General features: G+C 39.7%; 1 protein-coding gene across 1 annotated transcript in view; it reads left to right on the forward strand.

Moving 5' to 3' along the window:
- The window catches only part of LOC121645548, a 46,595-nt gene extending 24,432 nt beyond the window's left edge, over nt 1–22,163 (forward strand). Inside the window, exons 4-10 of the mRNA XM_041994038.1 lie at nt 13,345–13,439; nt 16,111–16,327; nt 17,593–17,702; nt 18,704–18,815; nt 19,156–19,357; nt 21,593–21,913; nt 22,025–22,163. Coding sequence (XP_041849972.1) covers nt 13,345–13,439; nt 16,111–16,327; nt 17,593–17,702; nt 18,704–18,815; nt 19,156–19,357; nt 21,593–21,913; nt 22,025–22,163 — 1,196 coding nt within the window. The remainder of the gene's footprint in view (nt 1–13,344; nt 13,440–16,110; nt 16,328–17,592; nt 17,703–18,703; nt 18,816–19,155; nt 19,358–21,592; nt 21,914–22,024) is intronic.
- The last annotated feature ends 1,721 nt before the right edge of the window (nt 22,164–23,884 follow it).

The following is a 23,884-nucleotide window of genomic DNA, read 5'->3' on the forward strand; positions in this document are numbered from 1 at the left end:
TATATATATTAAAATAATATTAATAACTATAATCAAAATAAAATAATAATTTTAGTACAATACATACAATAATTGTAACAAATAATTAGAAATAAATAGGATATTAATAAGGGAAAGAAAGTGACAAAAATAAGTAAGTAAATGAGATAATGATTTTAAAGTAAAAATGTAATAAGAATTATTCTATTTAGTAAAAATCTTACACTGAAGGAGTAAAGCAGCAGTCCAGATTCTCACAACTATTAACACAATATCAGTTTCATAGTTTTTGCAAAACACTGCACAATAAACGCATTTCTCATAAAAACTGAAGCCACAGTGTTGTAAAAAAATTAAAAATTCATCTTTTAAATGTTGTGTGTTCAGTGTTGTTGAAAACACAAAATGCAACCACAATAACTGCGATGCTTATTTTGCTCCTGTGCAGTCAGTTCGAAAATCGGTTCAATCAAAGGCCAAAACAAGGTGAATTCTACTGATGAGGAGGCCTTGTGGTGGCAACAACCCAAATCATGAAATATGTCTAATAAATACGTGCAGCCTTGATGACAACAACTCCAGACAACTGATGGTACAGAGGATTTTTGCTCTTGTGCTGCTGGGCCAGGGGAAACGTTGCAGCTGAAATGGATGAGGTCCTCTGAGCTGACCGGGACCAGAGATGAGATGTAGAGTCATGTTTCTCTGCATCTTTGTAGTATTTTTTTATTTATTTTTTATTTATTTATGTATTTATTTATTTTTTTGGTTCAGTTCTTCGCTTCACAACAACAAATAAATAGTTCTTTGTTACAATTTTGTGTTTGTGCACACGTGTCTGTATTTGATGACATGAAGTAAAAACCTGCATAAACACTTCTGATAGCTGTGTTTTGAATTTATTAGCATAATTTAAAGCAGGAATCAGTTTGGAGAAGAGAAAACATGGTTTAAATATTTGTGAAATATTGCAAACCATGACCAACTGCTGATTTTTATTTTATTTAACCTTTGCAGCTCAGAATTTATTTGCAGACGACTGATGAAAACTGCCTTAGAAAACTTATATATAACAGCAGTTGTTTTTCTGTATTGGTTTGCTTCTTTTACAAACTGAAAATATGACTGAAAGTAATACAGTACAAACTACAGCTTTTCTTTCTTTTTTTTTTAATGAGTTTACCTGATAAACCAACACCTAAATCCATACAACATGCTGAAAATATGCTAAAGAAACTGCATTTTGTTTGTCTTAAAGCATGCAGCATTAATGAGGTTACCTCTGCTAGTGAAAGTGCTGCAAGTTACCACAGAGCAGCTGAACATTATAAGTGGACGTGATGAACACTGCAAAGAAACACGTTTCAACATAAAATAACGAGACATACAAAGATGTTGAACCTCACTGTCATCCAACCTAAACTCCTTATAGAACAGCTGCATTAGTCCACAACTATTTTTACTTTTTACTTCTCTACATTTCTGTCCCTTTTCATTTATTTATTTACTATTTTATTTCTTCTGTCCCCTCCAGTCAGGTCCTGCAAGAATACACAAATTTGATAATACTAAATAAATAAGATAAAACAATATATTTATACAAATAAAGAAATATATTTAAAAAAATGAGATTATCAAGAGGAGCCTTATACCCATAAAGCTCCTCTTGGTGAATTTGTTCGGCACATCGCAGCAGCCAGACCACCAGTCTGTTTGCTACAATGCTGGACAGGACAAGTAAAAGAAAAAAGAAAAAAAGAAAGAAAGAAAAGAGTGTATTTATTGATAGTGTCATCATCATCATTTTCATCATTATCATTATTATTATATTTAATATAATAATTAGTTTTGTTTTTAATATAGATTTTTTTACAATAATTACTAAACATATTTTTGAAAAATGTTTGAATAAATTTATTTTTCTCTAGTTTATTATTTATTTTCCTAAACAATTTAAACTGCAGAGATAATTTACCCCCTAAAGAACTGCATTGTGATATTGAAGAATTCTTGGATTTTTTTCACATATGCCCCTGAAGAACTACTTTCCGCATGCCGGCAGCCTGAAACTAGTTACTAGATATGGGTTAAATGCAGAGAAGGAATTTCCAAGCTGGGAAAAATAAAGTATAGTTAGTAAAAACAGAACCAAATAGTCTAGTAGTTGTTACTGAGGTAGGTGGAAGTCTTTTGCTTACAAAATGGGTTAACTATTTACCCTACATGCTATTTTCATTCTTTTACTCTTTGTAAAAGAACTATCTTATACCTACATTTTCACAGCTGTCAAATTTCAACAGCACAATTCACAGTGATATCCCGTTTAGTAAATGTAGTGCAAAAGTACAGGGGCGGGATCTTTCTCTCATATATACATAGCACTCTTTCTGATTCATAACCCTACCAATAAGATGTCTGTCCACAAACAGTGCAACTAAGCCTGCAGCCTCAGGTACTCAACAGAAGAACAGCCATCAGCGTTTTTCCTCCACTAAAAGGTGAGAACTGACGCTCGCTGCAGTGACATCTAAATTCATGGATTTACTTTCCTAAATATTAAATTTAAGTTAGTTGCATCTAAATTAACAGCTGCTGTATAACTTGTTTGTCATATTACAGTTTTTCTTGCTTGGTTATCATTTTCTCATCATCTCTTATACAGAAGTAAAACAAAAAGCATGATTTTCAATAGAAAATGTCTCTGTATGGTGGAGAAGTTCAGTTGGTTAACATCTGGGTATGTGGCTTGACATTTCCCTCTCCTTCGATGTGCACATCAACAGCTTGCTTTCCATGGTTACTTCAAGGATTGGTTTCTTGTACTGTAATAAATCATCTTTCACCCACTTTGCTACGAACCTGCTGTTAAAATATCAGCCCTTCCCATTTTTGATTATGGTGACAGAACTTGATCAGTACAAATAAAAGCAACTTTATTGAGTACAGTTGAACAGAAATTAAGAGTAAGTGAAGCATCTATGCAGGGATGGATTTGGCACATAAGACTTTTTCCTTTATTTTTTTGTATGAAAACTAGAATATATTTTGTTTTGGTTTCCATGTTGACTGATCTGAGTTTACAGGAAGAAATACGTATTTCCATCAAACTGCAGAATTTTTCTGCTGTTATTTTTGTCCATTTTCTGTAAACCTCACTGAGAAATCCTAGAGTTTTATGTTCAGCACATCACTGTTAGAGGTTTAAAAAAGGATTTAATTATATGAACAATGTGTGTTTAATAAGATGACACAATATAGTTTTTATAAATGAGTGATCTGAACTGTTCTGCTAGTGGGCATGTTGTTGGGGAAAATGTTTAAAATAGCTTTTTTTAAAATCATGCCTAACCAATCAGAAAAAATGTAATTGTTTATTACAATTTTTGGGAAAAAATATTTCGCTTCATTTTTTTTAATAATGTTTTACTTTTCATGAAATTGTCTAGATTACACATATAAAATATTGTTGCTGTGACATGTATGTACCAATGTATGTTTCACTGTTTCCTCTGGCCCATGTCGTCATTGTAAATAAGAACTGGTTCTAAATCAAAGTAATCTTTTATTATTTATTAGCAGTAAGAACTGGTAATGAAGTTATAAAATACATGAATTTACTGACAGAACAGACTTCCTCTTCATCGTGTCTGCTCTGCCCTGCGGTTCAGCTCATACAGAAAACCACATCCTTTGTTGAAAGTCAAATGTGAGCACATTCAAAATAACTTTCTTCAGGTCGTTCATTGAATCTCTTCAGTTAGGGGCACTGATTCTGCCGTTTAGGAGAGGGTTGCTGCTCAGAGGGAAATGTTGGATTTTTCTTAATTTAGATTAAGAAAAAGTGTAGAAATACAGTTGTAAAAAAACATTTATAGAAACTCTAAACCATGATGCATTTTAGGATAAAGTAAAAAGTAAAAAATGTAAATATCTTTACGAGGGATCACCAGCACATGAGAGCAACAGAAAAAGGTTTCACTTCCGCTCATTTCCACGTCAAGCTATGGGGTTAGTGTTAAAGAAATCACCCACCATTTTCTTCAAATAAGGGTGCCACCAATGAGATAGGTTGTGGAGAGTTTGAGCTTTTGAAATGGGAGCTGGGCCGGGTGCTTCCTGAAAGAGCTTTACAGCTAACCCAGCAGGCAGAACAGGCCAGCCATCAGGGGCTCTCCATAAGTTACTATGTTTTGTTCCTCCACGATCCTTCCACACCTGGTGTTCATATGGTCCTGCTCGCTCCTGGAGAGTCTCTAAGTCTGCTCTAGTTAATGAATTATTCGGAGGAATGTCTACTGATGATTGGAGCATTTGTTGTGCGCTAGGTTGATATCCTGCTGCATTTTTAGCGGCTAAGTCTGCCTGGGCATTTCCTATTGAGACCATGGACCCTGAATTGTCATGACTTTTGCACTTAATCACTGCTACCTTTTCAGGCAACATCAAAGCCTCGGCAATCCCCTGCCCCACTCCTCGGTGTTTGATAGGTTGACCAGATGCAGTGACAAATCCAGCCCTTAGCCACTTTGCAGATACACAGTCTGTGTAGATATTTACATTCTGGCCTGAACTCAGTTTCAATGCTTCGAGCACAGCAGTAAGTTCTGCTTTCTGTGCTGATCGGGAAGGAATCACAGACCCACTTGCAACTGTCTCCCATGCTCTGTCTCTCAGCCCAACTACTGCATAGGCTGCTTTTAGACTTCCTGTTTCCATATCTCTATGACAACAACCATCTGTAAATAGCTGCCTGACTCCACTTTCTGTGGAGCTCAGTCTGCAAATCAGCTCTTACTTTGGTGTCTCTGACTGACCTCTCCTCACATTTATGTTCGGGAAAGGGGTCCATAGAGTCTGACATATTAATTCCCTGTGGAGAATAAAAAATATGCGGTTGCAAAAGAATTTTTTCAAGTCTATGACTCATCTCATGTCAGACAGAGATGAGTCATAGTGAAGGCCTTAGAGGACACAAAAGTCGCTACTGTGTGTAGTCATTACTGTCAGAGGGTGAGACATGACAATATGGGCGGTTTTCTAAATCGATTTGGCTACTGCAGCTGCGAATTTATTGCATGAAGTTTGAGCTTGCTCCACAGAATCCAATTTAGAGCTGTAGTACATCAGTACGTGTCTATTTCCCCCCTTTTTCTGAAACAGGGCGTTCACAACTCCGCCCTTTTCAGAAACATCCAGAAAAAATCGGGATCTGTAATCTGATACTTGTAAGGTGGTAGAGGAATGCAAGATCTGCTTTAATACAATGAACTGTGCCTCAGTTTCAGGAGTCCACCTCAGAGGGGCAGTCAAGTTCCTATGTCCCTGTTCTGCAACAAGCTGGCGAAGGAGAGATGTATTCTCAACATAGGAAGGGACATAATGTCTACTATATCCTGTCAATCCCAGAAACTACAACATATCTTTTACAGTGACAGGCTTTTTATGATGCAAATTTGCTGAGAGCTGGGACGGGCCAACCCCAGTCCCGCAGGATGAAATCTGTCGGCCAAGAAAATGGACAGTAGGTCGGCAACAGGCCAGTTTAGAGCGACTGACTTTAAAGCCACACTTTCCCAACAGAGTCAGTACAGCATGTGTGGCATTGAGGCAGTCAGAGTCATTTGTGGCTGCCACCAAAACGTTGTCTACGTATTGTAAAAGAACCACACCCACAGGAAGAATGAGGTCTGACAACATGCTCTTTAAAGCCTGATTAAATATGCCAGGGGATAGAACAAAACCTTGAGGGATCCTGGTATACTGATATGTCATTCCCCTAAAAGTGAATGCAAACAGTTCTCTCAGTGAAGGGTGTAAGGGCAGACAGAAGAATGCATTAGCCAGATCAATTGTGGAGAAAAATGTATGCTCAGGGGTGATGGCTGACAGAGCAGTGTACAGATTGGGAACTGGTGTACAGGGTGTAGTAACAGTGGCATTAATTGGCCTAAGGTCATGAACCATTCTATATTTATCAGAGTTGGGTTTAGGCACTGGCAAAATGGAAGTGTTCCAGGCCGCAGTTTGAGCTGGTTCTAACACACCTGACCTTTCCAATCTTGCTATAGTATCAGCTATGCCTGCTTCAGCCTTTTCCTGAAGCGGTTATTGACAGCGCCAGATCGGACGCTCTGAAGAAAACTGAAACTCCACTGGAGGGAAGTCATGACCGAAGCCAACGTCTGTAGGCCCGTCCAACCACAGAGAGGAAGGAAGTGTGCCAAGCATTCTTTCAGTGTCACAGTGATCAGTCATCTCCCTGCCATGGAAACGGTCTAGCTCTTGATGTTCCAAAATAACCCTGTCTGTGGTGTGATGCATGATTTTATATGCATTCTGGCTGTGAGAATACATGATCTGTGGCAAGGTAGACTGTTGCCAGTCCTGTGTTTCCAACAGGTGCTTTGTCATAGGACCTAAATCTTTAGCTTGGTGTCCAGAGTTAAGTGCAAGAGACACATGTGGACTGGCATAAGACTGCAGTTTATACCAGCTTGGTTGGTCAGGGGTCAAATCCACAGCAGCAACAACTCCATCTTTGCCTGCTAAGAGGCAAGGCGAGCTCATGGACCAGGGCATCCCTGCTACTTCAGTGTCAAAAGCATCATGGTAGATGAAATCCATGTCTCTAGTATAATTAAAGGTCACGTGTAATGGGTTGGCTGGGAGTGAGATAGGATGAAGGGACCAGAGCCAGGGCTTCCAGGTCTGAAACAGAAATAGTATGCCAGTCTTTTCGACAGTCTGGTTGGAGAAGACCCCAATAAATATCCACTGACGTTGTGGGTGTGGAAGATTCCAGCAACATCTGATCAGGCTGGGAAAGGATAGGTGATCCACATTTGAGCACCCGTCCATCAAGGAACATGACCTCAGTTCTTTCAGGTAAACAAGTGACAGACATTCCTGTTTTACAAATAATATCTCTTTCCAGGAGATTGACCGGACAATCTGGAGCAAAAAGGAATGAGTGGTTAAAAGTCTGTGAGCCAACAGTAGTTTGGAGTGGTCTGGTCAAAGATAAAGCAAAGTGGTACCAACAACTACCAACAACAAAAAACCAACAACTGGCACTTTCTGGTCAGATAACATGGACGCCTGCACAGATCATGTGAGAGTTGAGTATTTGGCCCCAGTGTCCACCATAAAAGGCAAAGTGTGTTTTTCTACAGTCATATGAAGCATGGGTTCTGCCAGGCCCCCGCCCCACCAATTCCTCTGGGCACCCCTATGCTGACCATTGGCCTCCAGGTGCCTGCCACATCTGTCGTGGAGCCTGGTTAGGATTAGGTGCAGGGTAGAGCTGGGGTCCTTGGCCACCAGTCTGGGCCTGCACAGGCAGGTTGGGGCAAACTCGAGCCCAATGCCCTGGTTGACCACAACTGTAACAGTACTGGTCATCCGACCGCACAGACCTCCCACCTCTTTCCCTTCCAAAACCACCACGTCCCCTTCTAGGGCCAAACCGGCCACGTCCCCATTGTATAGCTGCTGTGAAGGGCCCCAATTTTTATAAGGTTGCTGTTGTGGTTGTGGCATCTGGATCATAATCATGGGCGTGGTCTGAGGTGTAGGGGGCAGTTGTGGATAAGAGTCAGCTAATACAGGAACTTGTTTAGCTGTAGATTTCTTAATGTCAGTGCATTTTCGTTCTGCCTCCTTAAGCTGCATCTTAAGCAGTCGCAGTTCCATATCTGTAAGATATTCCTTTTCATCCTGCTGTTTTCTAAGGTAGCCTCTAAGATGATGGAGGACATGGTCCATCCACTCCTGCCATGGCTTAGAGCTAAGACCAGGTGTGTCTGCTAACTTGACCTTCACTTCTTGGGGTAGGCCGCCATTTATAGCCTGCTTAAATAAAATTAAATTGCCCTGATTGTTTCCAGAGGGGTTCATGCCTGTATGATCTGTCCATGTAGTTTTTGACCTCAGGATAAACTCTTCTGGTGATTCACCATCCTTAATAGTGAACACCAAGGCCTCAGAAGAGGAAGTCTGCCAGCATTCTCTCATGGCTGAGTACAACTCATGCCTAAAAGTGTCAAGATGACAACCGTCTGCCGCATCCACAGTGCCTGCCCGCTGTTCTACCTGCATTAGGTCAGATGTAGAGGCAGACCCCGACAACAAGGACCTAAAGTCTCCTAACGCCAATAGAATAGAAACTGTCATGCTCTCAAACATTCTGATCCATGCAGAGGCTCCATCAGAGAGTTTAGGCAGCTTAGCCAGAATTAGTTCTTTGTCAGTCATCTTCCAAGATATCTTCCTGTATGTAATCCGTCCTACACCCTCACCTACGAGTGGGCACTGTAGCTGGTACTCAGGTCCTAATTTTTCCTGAAGTCTGGACCTTGTATGACTGCTCACAGGGGAAGAGTCACCCATCCAATGATGTTCATGTCTGTGTTCATGGCTATGGTCGTGTCTGTGTCTATCTGGCAGAGGACTTTGTCTGACACCTTGATCATCATCCTTCTCATCCTTTCCTACCTGTTCTTCTTTTGCCGAAACTATGCCTCCTCTGCTACATGACCTGCTATTCTGTCTGTCTGCTACGCGAACATTCTGTCCTGCTGCTGTCTAAAAATACTCCTAGCAGATCTGTGTTCACTTCCTCTTCTGCCTGCCTATGCACACCCTGCTGTTTGCCACTTCTGTTACTGTCAGTCCTCACAATTCCCCCAACAGATACATTTCTTGTATTATGCTCCTTCTGTCCTTCTTTGTCTAACTTCACTTGTCTGCAGTGGTCACCCAGAAAATCCTGTGGCTGACTCAATTTCTTAGTTCCGATGGAACAACGCCCTGTGGATCCTTAACTGTTTCAATTGTAAGCTGACCCTTGACTTCAACATGTCCGCCAACATCCATTACTAGTGCCTGTACTGGTGGCTGATAATAAGGTGGGGGTGGTAAATTAGGGCTCAGGGCCTGAAGCAAGGGGTAGAGACCGCTTGGACTCACCATTTTCTCTTTCCCCCTTTTTTCTGGCTCACTGTGACCCTTTTCTGATTTCCCTTTTTCTTCCTGACTGCCTGACTTCTTTACATCAGCCTTTGCCATGATTCCTGCTTCTTCTTGTCTCCACATTTGTTCCACTGATAAAACAGTGAGATGACAGAGAGAAGCGTCATTCTGTAAATTCTGAAACTATTTCCTAAGTTTAGACTTTGAAAGAATCTTGGCCCTCTCTAGTTCCTGTTTCTTTTCATCAGACTCCGTGTCCATCTTTTTGTATATTTTAAACATCATTTTACTGACCATGGACCACTGCACCATATTATAATTCTGAGGCAGAAGCTTTTCTTCCTGCCATTTTTTCATGTATTGTTCAAACTTTTTCATTATGGCATCTCTATTTTCCATTGACGTTCCCTGTTTTACGAGGTTTTGGACTTTAAGCCACATAGGAAACAATGGTTGTAAACCAGCCATTATGATTGATTCCTGTAATTACAAATGATGAGCAGAGTGTATGGCACAATGCCATGACCTGGGACCAGATTGACAAGCTTCTACAGAGATCCTTGTGTTCTCTGCGGTCAATCTCTAGGGGTTCTCTCCAGTCCCAGATGCACTTTTAATACTCTTTTGATACTACATCCATTCACACACACTCACACGACACTTAAAATTTTCCACTTCTATCAAGTTTACTTTTACTGTTATTTCTGTGGTGTTTTCACGGTTATAATTAGCTCCTTAATTTAAGATCCCCTATTTCAGCTAGGGTCCCAGACCGTTGTATTCTTATACTCTGGATCCCAGATCCTTGATGGTCCCAGACAATCCACGGTCCCAGACCGTTTATGCATATTTTCCTTTACTTCTTTTTAACTTCTTAAAGCCCCATTTCTCATACCAACATTACATCATCTGTTACCTGACCAGGCACATAAATTTAAATTAGTCAATGTGGACAATTTAGAAAAGGTTTGTCCATACCTTTTTATGTGGTCGACCATTAGTGCCTGAGCCGGGTAGAGGATGATGAAAAGTGTCCTTCAAAAGTCTTTATCTGACAACCAAGAGAGAAAATTTTGTTTATGAAATACAAAAACATTTAATAATTATGTCATACCGGATCTGGGCACGTCGAGAGCCACTGTGTTGTTAAAGAAAACCCTAAGAATGCGCAAGTAATAGAGAACAGGATTTTACCCACAATATACTTTTACCTGAGGTTTTCTTCTAGACATGTTCTTTTACCCAGACCACAGATGACAGGAAAACTTCTCTCAAGATTACAAAATTTATTAATTACAATTGATGTGAGAAATGTGCAGTACAGAGCCCTGGATCCTTTCGTCTAAGTTTTCCTTTTCACTGGTTACAGAGAAAAAGGAGTTCTACTGTTCGGAACCCAGATAGAACTCCTGCTAAGCTTCTGGATCCAGTTTTTAGCCTCTTCTAAGCTAGACAGTGATTGGATGCTATCTCTAACTTAGTCAGCTGTGATTGGCAGGTCCCATCCTTGCGTCCGCCCCGTCTGGTGCAGGTTTCCTGTTTTCCTGCAAATCAGAGTCACATGCACACAGAGACGCAAACTGCAGACTTTCTGTTTCATCCTGAACTATTTTCACTACTTAGAAATTCCCTATGTTACAAAAATATAACATGACCTCTTGTCCAGACACAAACACTCAAACCTCGTGTCACTTTCACTTTTTTCTAATGATTCAGTGCTTGTGACCTATTGATGCACTATACAAGTACACCAAAACAACTCTGCAATTAAATGTTCGATTAAGGTTATATACATGTTATTCATTCAAAGACAAATTTAAAATAATATCTAACATTAGGCACACCCTTTTTCTGTGGAGGCACGCACACCATCTTGATGCTGCTGCTGAGAAAGTCGTCGACACAGTCAGCAGCGGTCTGCACTGGAAGAAGGGCAAGGGGGAGGTGGTGGAAGGCCACAAAGCAGTAAAGTCTGGTCACAAAACGCTTCCAAATAAATTGTATTTCAATAATGTTTTGGTTATATATACCCATGGCTCTTTATTGACACCTGCTAAGCTGTCAAATGCAAGTTAAAATTTAATTTGGTGGATAGAAATAAAAACTTGCTGCCACTTTGGTAGGTGAAGAACAAGTTATTTCAAGAGAACAAGATGAGCCGAGTTGAATCTTCAGCAGCTGCTGCTCAGCAAACAAGGAGCAGGATTTTAGTTTGAAGGACACACCATGTGGCTTCTCACAGACTTGGATCATACCATTAGACATGCCAAGTCCAGAAAAAGGGGGCAGATGCTCAGCAGACAGTGTAGAGGTAGAGACCAGGATCACGGTGCAACAGGGGCTAGTCGCTTCAGATACCCATCCGACCTAGGACCACATATGCAAGCGGCTTGGGTTGGATTTAAAACAATCATATTTTGCTGTTCGGACTGTCATTAAAAATTTTGATATGAGTCACGTCTGGGGGGAAAAAAATCAGAATTGAGCTGCAGATGAAGACATCAGAGCCGCTGCTGCTAGACACCGTTATTTAGTTCTGGCTGGTAGAGGATCTGCTTTAGCCGCCGTTGCCAAGCCTTTAGATTGTTTTTAGTGACATTTAGTTCACATACCTTCGAAGGTGAGCCGGGTGCTTTATTTCAACATGCCGTTTCAGGTTTGCTGTTGATGATGTCGGGAGCTGCGTCTGGACACCCGACTGGAAAATTTCACAAAAAGGCCAGATTTCTCCTTCCTGGATCATCACTGACCTTTTAAAAAAATATTTTAAGTGATCATACGAAGATGCTGTAGTGATCATTGACGCAGAGGTGGAGCTGCTGCCTTCATTGGATTTTGCCTCCATGTTTCGTAATTTGATGACGCATGCACGGTGCGGCTCTGTGGTGGCTGGTGTTGGTAAGACACAACACTGGCAACATCTGTCACCAAAAAATTCAGACTTTACACTTCAAGATTTGTTTGTTGTGTTTAAAAAAAAAAGAAAAAAAAAACACAAACCATTTATAATTGCTAAATTATGCTTGGACAGAAGCTCAGAAAGATTCTAACTGAACCATTTGGTTAATAGTAAATTAAGCAAATAATTTCCTAATAACATTATTCCATGAACAAAGAGCAGCTGAATGATGGGAGAGATTTACCTAAACTTTTAAAGAAAAAAGCAAAAATGTGGTGGAGGTGGCAGAACCACAACAGCAGCTCTGACTGGTTATTTCTTTGCACTAAGGCAGCAATCACCCCCGGTGGTCTACAATGAAGATGCTGAGACAGTTGATGTACATCAATATTGCCATCCTCATCCTTTCTGCCACATTCCTGCTCTGGATGTACAAGTGAGTGGAACTGATCATTGTCATATGGAAACCGATGACATGAATCCCAAAATCTAATTAATTATTTTTTAGCTCCAGTAAGTTGTCACTACTGACCAAGGGCAAAGTACAGACACATTTTACAGTTTCAGAATGAATGCTAAATATGTTTTCCATGAAGAGACACCCTGTCACTCATCACAGACTGTGTGGGTACACTCACTATCTACTTTATCAGGTTCACCTGTTCAACTGCTTTTTAACACAAATCTCTACTCAGCCAATCACATGACAGCAGGTAGTCATGTAGACGTGGTGAAGATGACTTGAAGTTTAAACTGGGCATCAGAAAGAGGAAGGAAGGGGTTTTAAGTTATTTTGAAACTGCTAATCTAGTGGGATTTTCATGACTATCATGTCAATATGGAACAATACCTATAAGGAAGGTATCCAAAACAATGTTCCATCTTTCACACCAAGAATTGAAGCAGTTCTGGAGGTAAAAGGGGTCCAACCTGATAGCGCAGTTTTGTTTTTTTGGTTGGCCTTTATGGTGCTATATCTATTGATACAGTAATTTTAGCCTTGTCTGACAACTGAGGCTGTCCTGAAAAAAATTATATATGTTTGCATGTTGATTTTCCTTAATCAGGTTCTTTTACTTTTCTCTTAAACTGTTTAACATTTCACCTCAAAGTAATTTGTTTTGTGTTTTCCAGGCCGTTGCAGGACACCTTAAAGGGCTGGACGTCACCAGCTGTCACGCTTCTACTATCTAAACACCAGAAACATCATCCGGCTTCCAAATGTTGTGTATTTTTATGTTCTTTCTTCTGTTTTCTCCTCAAAGGATTTTGGCTTGATCTTATATCTGATAAATTATTATATAAATTTAGTTGAAGTTGAAGTATGGACTGTCATGGTCAATCTAAACTTCATGTTTCCATTTTGAGATATCTACCATAATTTCTGCTTTTTTATCCGTTTTTCTGTGTGTGCAAAATAAATTTTGAAATTTAAAAACTTTTTTAAGGCAGTAAAACTCCAGCTTAGTTTATTGAACATTGTTTCTCTGATGCAGCTTCTCTCGGACGAGCTTCGTCTTTCGTGACAGTCAATCAGACAAAAACACTGCTTATATCAGCTTATCTGGAGCACCGCACTGAAGAAAAAGAGGTCAGTGAAGAGTTTTACTCCCAGATTTCCCTCCAGGATCACTAAACATGCAGTTAACGCACAACAAAATCTGTAAGATAACACTTCACATTATTTTCTCTTAAGGTCTGGTATAAATTCAAATAATGATCCTGACTGGGCCATAAGCAAACCTACAACTTACAACTAAATAGCTAATGTTTTTACTTGATTTTAGCTTGATGTAAGCAATACTTTTTACCATGTTTGTATACGATGGGTTTTCAACTAAGATTTAAGGAGGTCCTTTTGAAGGAATGGGTCTAGAAGATCATAATATAAAAAAATTTTGACTTTATTTTCTAAGTGTAATATATATTTAAGAGACCTAGCAGTTGTATCGGATGGGGTGCATAGACCCGATTAGCTGAGTGGTATCACATGGGTGACTTAGCTCCAAAGCTACATGGTCTGTGTTTCCTCATCCACTAAACTACAAAACCTGCACCTGCACCTCCCTCCAGGATCACTAAACATGCAGTTAACCCACAACAAAATCTGTAAGACAACACTTCACTTTATTTTCTGTTAAGTCCTGTTGTAAATTTAAAAAAATGACCTGATTGGGCCAAACCTTCAATTTAGTTTGTTGGTGCATATCATGTATATCTACATGACTGTTGTATCTACTACTTCCTTTTAAACCACATGTATGAACAATTTTGAGTAAAGCGCATCATTAAGAAATGAATGTGGGCTTAATAAGAGGAAGTTCAACTGTAGATGTTCATTCAGCTTCTGAAGAGGATGAGTTGGCATTAAACTAAATAGCAAATGTTTTTACTTGATTTTCACTTGTAATTATATTGATAATAGATTATTCTACAGTTCATGATATATGATGGTGGGTATGTGGCACATCTGATTTTATATTTAAACATTACATAAATATATTATAAATAAGGAATGTCTTATGAAACTTTTGAGCCCCTAAATTTCTGGGGTCTGGAAGATCGTAATATCTAAAATTTAGGCTTTAATCATTAAATGTAACATATATTTAAGAGGCCTAGTAGTTGTATTGGCTGGACTACACAGACTCGATGGACTTGAGTGGTATCACGTGGGATGGCTTAACTCCAATGCTACATGGTCTGTGTTTTTTTGTCCACTAAACTACAAAACCTGCACCTGTAAAAAAAGAAATGCTCCACCAGATTGTAAATCATAACTTCCTGCTTTGGCTTGAAGTCCCGGCGTGGTCCACCAATTAGTGACCTTTGGTACAGGAGTTAATGTAGGGCTTTGCAGAATGATGTCAGCTTCTTTAAATTCTACATCACTGAAGAAATGTTTACAATCCATTAACTTCTCTGGGCAGTAACCCAGGTTTCATCTGTATTGTTGGGTATCTTTAACTCATTCCAAACATCTCTTGACAAAGTTACGCATGCCTGCACACAACTACAACTGGAGGGCAGCGCGAATCATCTTTAAAAGTTAAACTTAGGTAAAATGTTTTATAAAGACATGGATCTAAAGAAGCTGTAGAAAACTGAATCATTGAAGATCTGCACAAGAAGCCGCTTTAAGCAACTGTAGTTTAGAGATTTTACGACAAAACCAGCCGATCTTGTCAGTGTAGAATAATCAAGATGCGTAAAGCAAAAGTTATTCTGATCTGATAGATTTTATTATGTGGTCTTCCATGTTGTAGATGAAATGATAAAAGCAGGAACAGGAGTTTGTTTTCTTCTTTTAGACATAAATATGTCCCACCTGGCCCTGTCCAATCAGAAACCTTCCCAACCTCCAGATCTAAAGTGGAATTAAATGAAGGTGATTAAAAGTGTGTTCCATGTAAACCTCAATTCAGAGTTACTATTTCCATGTAAACGTAAAGGGGAATACTTTATTCTACATTGCATTATATTATTACATTACAGTCACTTTTATCCAAAGTGACTTATAGTTGTTAATTCTAAAATTTTAATTCTGAATAAATAGTTTCAAATAAAAAAATAGAAAGAAAACACCACATAAAAATGTCCAATCCCACATTACAATTGTATTTAATCTTTCCATCACATAAAAAAACAACTGATTGGATACTTTATCCAGTGTCCATGTAAACGTGTGGAATCTGAAAGATTTCATTTGGATAGATAACATATTGTCCATGTAAAAATAATGATTGCCAATTCATTCAACTGTAGAGTTAATCTATGTATTGAATAAGTGGGTCAGTAATGTTTTCACTGAAATGCAGTAAACATGGTTGGTGCCAGTACATACCTTGACAATTTCATGATGATGGAGTTGCTGCTGCCTTCTACTTGCGTCGCTGTCTCGACTTCACCTTCATGTCCAAAGACGAGCATGTGTCCTCATCTTTAATCGTCTGATGACACCAAAGTGTTCATTGCATACCAGGTGCCAGGGCATTGCCTTCCAGTTTGTACAGCAGATAGCACGAATCCAGGCTGCTCGTTGGCGTTTGTTCACAAGAAGCTGATGAAAACCTGTCCAACATCTGTCCAGCATCATATTAATTTCCTCTGTAAAGACGGATGCTAAACATAGTTCACCTAACAGCCATGCTTTCTGCACTCTGGAAACAGTTATTTACATGTGCTACTGATGTATGCATAAATTAAGAAAAGGGTTTATTATTATCCATGTACTAAAAGTAAAATTCTTCTTGTTGTTCCAGGTTCGTGTGATTTCAGTGGTGCTGCGGAGCCAAGCAGTAGCCTATATCTGCATCTTACTCTGCCAGGGGCTGGGGTACATCTCTGAGGGTGTCAGCCACATCCACAGTGATCACTTTGGCTTTCCCTACGGGACCGCCGACATCATGTGTCCCCTCCCTATGGGCTGCCAGACACCATCTCATATAGCTGTGACCACTGTTGTACCCAAAGATGAAGGTACTAGAACCACAGAGCAGGTTTGCAGGTGACATTAAGTATTGACAGTGGAATGTGTCACATGGTTAAACCACCATTTTGAATCAGACCTAATACTGTACCTCCTCTTGGCCATACCCCTCTGTTTTACAGAAGTATGGTGCCCCATGTCTTTTAGGTATCTAAGAGCCTTTGGCAAGATGATGGATTTTCATGTTATATTTTTATTGCTACATCACAGTTTCAGGTGAAACCAGCATAATGTGGAAGATACATTATGGTGATCGAACAGCCTGCAGATGCAGAGTAACTTTTTATTATACAGGTGCCCAACTTTGTAGGACAGTAGATATACAGCACCTGTCAAATGTTTGGACACTAATATTTTGTTAGATCACCTTCAGCTTTTTTTATGTCATTCATTCTCTTTGGTGTCATTTTCATAAACTTCTGCAAGGTCACATCATTTATTTCTGTCCAGATTACTGTACAAAGCGTTCTCCAGCACATCCCAAAGATTCTCAATGGGGTTCAGGTCTGGACTCCGTGGTGGCCAAGCCATGGGTCAAAGTTATATCTCATGTTCCCTGAACCATTCTTTCACAATTTTAGTCCCATAAATCCTGGCATTGTCATCTTGGAATATGGCCGTTCCATCAGGGAAGATGAATAACTTGCTCATTCAGTATATTCAGGTAGTCAGCTAAACCTCATTCTTTGGACACATAACATTGTTGAACCTACACCTGACCAGCTGCAGCAACCCAAGATCACAGCACAATTTTAGTTCACCAAACATTTGATTCATCACCAATCACCTTCATTCAAGATATTTTTCCAACCACATTTCTCCTGGGAGATGATGGTTCCCCACCATCCTTCCAGTTTTTGTTGGACAGTTCTTAACCTAGTTGTAGTATTTTCAGAAAACTCCTCAGATGCTTGTTTTGCTTGGTGCCGATAATCTGACCCTTCTGAAAAAGATTAACATCTTTTTTACGACCACGAAATGCGTCTTCCCGCTCATTTAAGAAAGTAGAAGCTGCTCATTGCATCAGTTAGAGTTAAATAACTTTAACAGCAGCTGAAACATCATCATCCATTCAGTAATGATCCAATGGGAGGCTCTTACCTCTTTACTTAGGAATAGGCTTTGTATATATAATCTATATATAAATACAGTATTTGTTTGCGTAGCTGTGGAATTTAAGGGCTTTTTTTCTGTTTATTAAACACACAGTTAAGTAATTATGATTTCCAAAATTTGCCTTTTTGTGGTCTCTTAGATAAACTTGAGTTTCTGGAAATTCAAAACCAACATCCCAAGAGTGATTCCTTTCCTTATAACTTCACTGTCTGTCTCTCCACCATGTATGATTTCACCAACGTGCTTCAGGTAAGACCACCTCACATTTTCTTATTTATGATTATAAAGAATAAACTAAGTGAATGAGATGTTTTTAAGTATACTGACCAAGATGGAGAAAAGAAGACAACCTAAAGGACCATGCCCTGTTACTTTCCACCGTACAACCATGAAAATGAGGAAACCAGCTTTTCAAGACAGACTTGCAGATGAATGCTCATATTCTGATGAAGTTTTTGACATGAATACATGTCTGGCGTATCGCATCTTCCTCTTCACAATACCCCATAGATTTTCTACGGGGGTTAAGGTCGGGCGAGTTTGCTGACCAGTTAAGAACAGGGATACCATGGTTCTTAAACCAGCTACTGGTCCTAAAGTTGAAAGTCATGTCTTGCATACGTCTGTTCATGGTGGTTCCTGAAGCACTGACTCCAGCTGCAGTCCACTCTTTGTGAATCTCCCTTGCATTTTTGAATAAGTTTTCTTTCACAATCCTCTTCAGGGTGCGGTTATCCCTATTGCTTGTACACTTTTTTCTACCACATCTTTTCCTTTCCTTCACCTCTCTCTTAATGTGCTTGGACTCAGAGCTCTGTGAACAGCCAGCCTCTTTAGCAATGACCTTTTGTGTCTTGCCCTCCTTGTGCAAAGTGTCAATGGTTGTCTTTTGGACAACTGTCAGGTCAGCAGTCTTCCCCATGACTGTGTAGCCAACAGAACTAGACTGAGAGACCATTTAAAGGTGTTTTAAGTTAATTAGCTGATTAGAGTGTGTCACCAGGTGTCTTTAATATTGAACCTTTCCACAATATTCTAATTTTCTGAGATACTCAATTTCGGGTTTTCATTAGCTGTCAGTTATAATCATCAAAATGAAAAAAAATAAACATTTGAAATATGTCAGTCTGTGAGGAACGAATGTCTATATTATACAAGTTTCACTCTTTGAATGGAATTACTTAAATAAATAAACCTTTTCATGGTATTCTAATTTTATTACGAGCACCTGTATATGTGTTGTTTTGCAGCTGGTACAGAGTTTAGAAATGTTTCAGTTACTGGGAGTCGACAAGGTGGTCGTCTATAAGACCAACTGCAGCGCTGAGACGCAGCTTATACTGGACTACTACACACACAAAGGTCCAGTATCTACTTCCTACTGATTCCTTTTTTCATGGAAACGCTGAGATTGACCCTAAAGAAAGGGAACGATTTGCCTGAAATAAAAGGAATGAAAGCTCCTAGTTTCAATTTAAATTTCAGTCACCCATGCTTAGAATGAGCTTTTTAACTCTTTTGAACTCTTTAAAGGCTCTTTAAATGGGCAGAAAATTATATATATTTTTTTTATCTGAAGTGTTTATTTGAGTCTTTAACAAAATGTAAAAAGAATAATTACTACAAAGAAATTTAGTATATTTACTGTTAATTACTGTCTGATATGTGGACAATCTAAAACCACTTGGTTTTTTCTCCTCAGGTTTACTGGAAGTGATTCCTTGGTCTCTATCCAGGTTTTTAAAAGTGTCTCGTGGCTGGTTGCCTGAACACGGTCCTGGTGAACTTCACTACTTCGGCCAGATTCCTGCTCTCACTGACTGCCTTTACAGATACATGTACCGGTCCAAATATGTGGCCATGCAGGACATTGATGAGCTCATTCTGCCTCAATCAGTCAACAGGTAGATCTTTGTTCATGAAGACTCTTGTTGAGGTTTTAGAAACACGATTCCACAAAAGTCAGAATGCTGTGTACAATGTAATGATTCTAAATCTCATCAACTCATATTTTATTCCCAGTAGAAGATAAACATCACATTAGATGTTGAAACTGAGACATTTTACCATGTGATGGAAAATATGAGCTGATAGTGAATCTGATGGCATCAACACGTCTGTAAAAAGTAGTTCCAGGGTGATGTTCAGCAACGTGTAGCATCCTCTCTTCTTTTAACAAATGTCTGCCAACATCTGGGAAGTGAGGAGATCAGTTTCTGGAGTTTTAGGAGAGGAATGTTGTCCCATTCTGGTCTGATGCAGGATTCTAGCTGCTCAACAGTTCTGGACCTTCAGGTCTGGACTGCAGGCAGGCCAGTTCAGCAGCTGGACTCTTCTCCTGTGAAGCCATGCTGCTGTGATGGATGCAGGATGTGGTTCAGCATCATCTTGCTGAAATTTACTGTCAAGGTCTTCCCCTTAAAGAGACGTTGTCTGGATGGTAGCAGATGTTGCTCTAAAGCCTCCATGTACTTTTCAGCATTGATGGAGCTTCACAGATGGAAGGTGCCCACGCCATAGGCACTAATGCAGCCCCATCCCATCAGAGATGCAGCTTTTCACCTGTCCACTGATAACAAGCTGGATGCTCCCTTGGATGCCATGTCCTACAGAGTAGAAAGAATTTCATATTTTCATCTATCTGATAACAGAACATTTTTTTCACTTTGTCTACAGACCATTTTAAATGAACTTTGTTCCAGAGAAGACAGTGTTGTTTCTGGATCCTGTTCACATCTGGCTTCTTCTTTGCATGATCGTTCACAATGAAATCTACAAATGGTTAAAGCTCTGTGTTCACAGACAGTTATTTCTGGAAGTAATAACTGAATCTATGCAGTGATTTCTAATAGAGAATCATGTCTGTTTTAATGCAGAAGATTACTAGCATCCAGCCTTGTTCCATGCACACAGAGATTCCTCCTGATTCTCTGAATCTTTTGATGGTGGATCTTCAAAGTATTCACAATTTTACATTGAGGAACATTTTTTTGAAAATTTTCCATAACTTTGAAAGCCAGTTTGTCTCAGATTGGTGAACCTCTGCCCATTTTTATATCTGAGAGACTTTGTCTCTCTGAAATGCTCCTTTTGTCCTGTTACAGTTGCCTGTAGATGGTCTATATTCATCTTTACTACGCTTGAGAACTTACCAACAGCATCTATCAGCCTGTTGATATTGATTTTTAAAAAATTAAAAATAAAATAAAATTGTGCAACAGTTACACAACAGGGTGCGACTTACTAACGGGGGTGCATCTCAAACCCCTCTGCCAGAGTATTTCAATTTCAATCAATCGATCAATCAATCAAAAGTAAAGTAAAAATAGAAAATATTTTCATTATAGAACAAATCAATTATTTTTTTCTGCCTTTTCAGCAAACAAAACTGTGACATCACAAAAAGGGTAGTTAGGAAGATCTATCTATCTATGTATCTATCTATCTATCTATCTATCTATCTATCTATCTATCTATCTATCTATCTATCTATCTATCTATCTATCTATCTATCTATCCATCTATCCATCTATCTATCTATCTAAACAAGTGATATTATTTATTTTTTATATGTACCTATTTCTTAAAAAGACTTAATTAAATTCAAAGATGCAGAGGATCTGCCTGAACTATGTAAAATAAATTACCTTGGTGATCAAACGTTCGACTGTCCATTAACACATATGCACGCACAAAATCGTCACACCCACCCAACAGCCAGCAAAAATTACTATTTGGATCAACAGGCTGGTAATGGTTGCTGTTGTTGAGTTCTTAAATTTTTTTACATACTCAACAAAAGCAGAGAACCTCTTGTCCATAAGATTCAAGATCTTTCTTGTCATTATGCAAAAACAACGCTTAATAAGGACAAAGGGTGGTGAATGTGAGCAGCATACACATCTGCATTACGACTACAGGTAAGTGGTTTCAACTACGCTTCTCACAAGGGGCACTTTTCATGGCAGGGGTGCGTTTTTAGATGTGTAGTTTTCTCAGCCTCAGGACGCTGCCGTGCAATGACAGTTACAGGAATGTACATAATAAATGCCACTGAGTCATCAAACGAGTCAGAAACAGTTTTAATGTCAGAAAATTACATATTGCTATTTTAACTCTCCAAACCATTCTCTCACCAGCTGGTTGGAGCTGTTACCACTGCTGGAGAAGAAGTACGGCCTCGACAAGTGTTACAAGTTTGAGAATAACGTGTTTCCCAACAACGCCCCACTGCCTCTTCCCACCCCACAAACACTGCCTCCACAAGGCTGCTGGGAAAACATACCTGGGGTGAACATCCTGGCTCATCTGTACCAGGAGCCCGCCAGTACTCAGTCTCAGTTTAACAACTTCAAAATCATCATCAGCCCCCGAGCTGTGTTCACCCCAACCGGAGTGCTAACCCCAGAGAACATCTGTACTTGGGTTGATAGGAACATAGCACGGCTGTACCACAAAAGGTGGGTTGATGATTCTCTACATCTGTAATTTTTCTTTTAAGTAGCTTTAAATCCTTTTCTGTCTCTGCATCATGGCTGTAACTGCTGTGTCTCTGCTTTCTGTCTGTGTAGAGCTCAGAAACAAACACGGCTGACACCAGACCAGCTGATTTATGATGGTCGACTACTGAGTTACAGCGCACCCCTTGTACCAGCTGTTAATACGGTGCTGAAAGAAAGTGGAATTTTAGCAAAGAACAGCATATGCTAGGCTTTCTGTGTGTTTACGCAACTGTACTTCAACAATAATTTGTATTGATCAATTTCTTTTACACCTGAGGATTAACTTCACTCAATGGAAAAATAAAGGAGTAAAACAATTAGTAAATAATAGAAGAAAAAAAAAAACTTCTTAAAGTTTAGTGCTACTGGAGACTCGGGCTCCTAAAATCACCGACCAAGTTCGTAACCTTGGAGTATTGATAGACTCAGACCTGACTTTTAGCAGCCACATCAAAGCTTCACTAAGAAGCTTTTTACCAGCTCAGAAACATCAACAGAATTAAAAGTTTAGTCTCCCAGAAAGACCAAGAGAAACTCATCCATGCATTCATGTCCAGTAGGCTGGATTACTGTAATGGTCTTTTAACAGGACTTCCTAAAAAGAGCATTAAACATCTGCAGCTCATCCAGAACGCTGCTGCTAGAGTTTTAACCAGGACTAAGAGATCTGAACACATCACACCAGTTTTGAAATCTTTACACTGGCTTCCAGTCAGTCACAGTGTGACGAAGTCGTCTCGTCACTGACAGCTGTCCCAACTGAGTCCATAAACGCACACACACACACACATACACACATACTCGCCTGGTCAGTTCGCCGGGGACAAACTCCCGCCAAATCCCACAGTGATATTACAACAGTAAACCACACAGGAATGCAATCTGCCTCACGTAGCGACTTATTAAGGGTGCACACTTAATATTTTGCTAGGTTATTGATTATATGGCGTTTGCTGGTTACTTACCGTCCTCTTCCTGTCACTGCTGTGGCTTTGGTCAAAACCGAGGCCATATCCAATCCACTGTTAAGAAGCCGACCGGGCCAACATCCAGAAGTGACGTCACGACCATGTGATCACTCCGGTTCGCGCCAAACATTTTTATTTTAAAAACCATTTATTACTTTGCTGTTTCTGCTACTGTGGTTAATAGGGATATTTGAAACGAATGTGTAGAATTTGTGTTATTTTTGTCATTATTTTATTTATGTGGAAACATAACAAGAACTTAACTAAAGTGATTTATTTGTAGAAATTAAGGATTATTGAGCATAAGGGGCGGGGCTTAGAGTATTTAAAGGGAAGCCTGAGAAGAAGGGGGCATTTGGGGAGGTGGTGGACGGATTTCGGGAGCGAAAGAAAAGTTTGAACGTGACAAGAGTGGTGGGTGAGCAACAACTGTATTGTGACTGTATTTATTATGGGTGACAGTTCGGACGGAGAAGATAATCTCATGCCATGGCAGGAAGCCAGTAAGAAAAGGAAAATGAGGAGTGGTAGTTCTGTGATTGCTAGATCGGGATCAGAGAGTGAGGAAGCGACAAGAAAGGCTAAAGCTAACAGGTGGGAGGATAGAGTTGAGGCCAGGCAAAATGACTGGAGAGTCAGGGTTACGTTCAAAGAGGAAGGGGCACATTGTCATCCATTTAAGATGGCGAAGGATATAAAGAAGCAGATGGGGAAATTTAGCTTTGCCAAGTTTCTAAATAACAGGAGGCTGCTGGTTTTTGCAAAGGATAAAGCACAAAGGGACTCATTTTTACGCATGGACTCTCTTGGTGGGCAAAGAGTTGTTGTTCATATCCCAGGAAGTGCAGCAAAGCGCAGAGGGGTGGTTCGGGATGTGCCCTTGGAAGTGTCCATAGATCAAGTGTTAGAAGAAGTAAAAGGAGGGAGAGTGGTGAAAGCCACTATACTGCTACTGCACAGG

The sequence above is a fragment of the Melanotaenia boesemani genome, chromosome 9 (genome assembly GCF_017639745.1).
Source record: "Melanotaenia boesemani isolate fMelBoe1 chromosome 9, fMelBoe1.pri, whole genome shotgun sequence".
Taxonomy (NCBI): Eukaryota; Metazoa; Chordata; class Actinopteri; order Atheriniformes; family Melanotaeniidae; genus Melanotaenia; species Melanotaenia boesemani.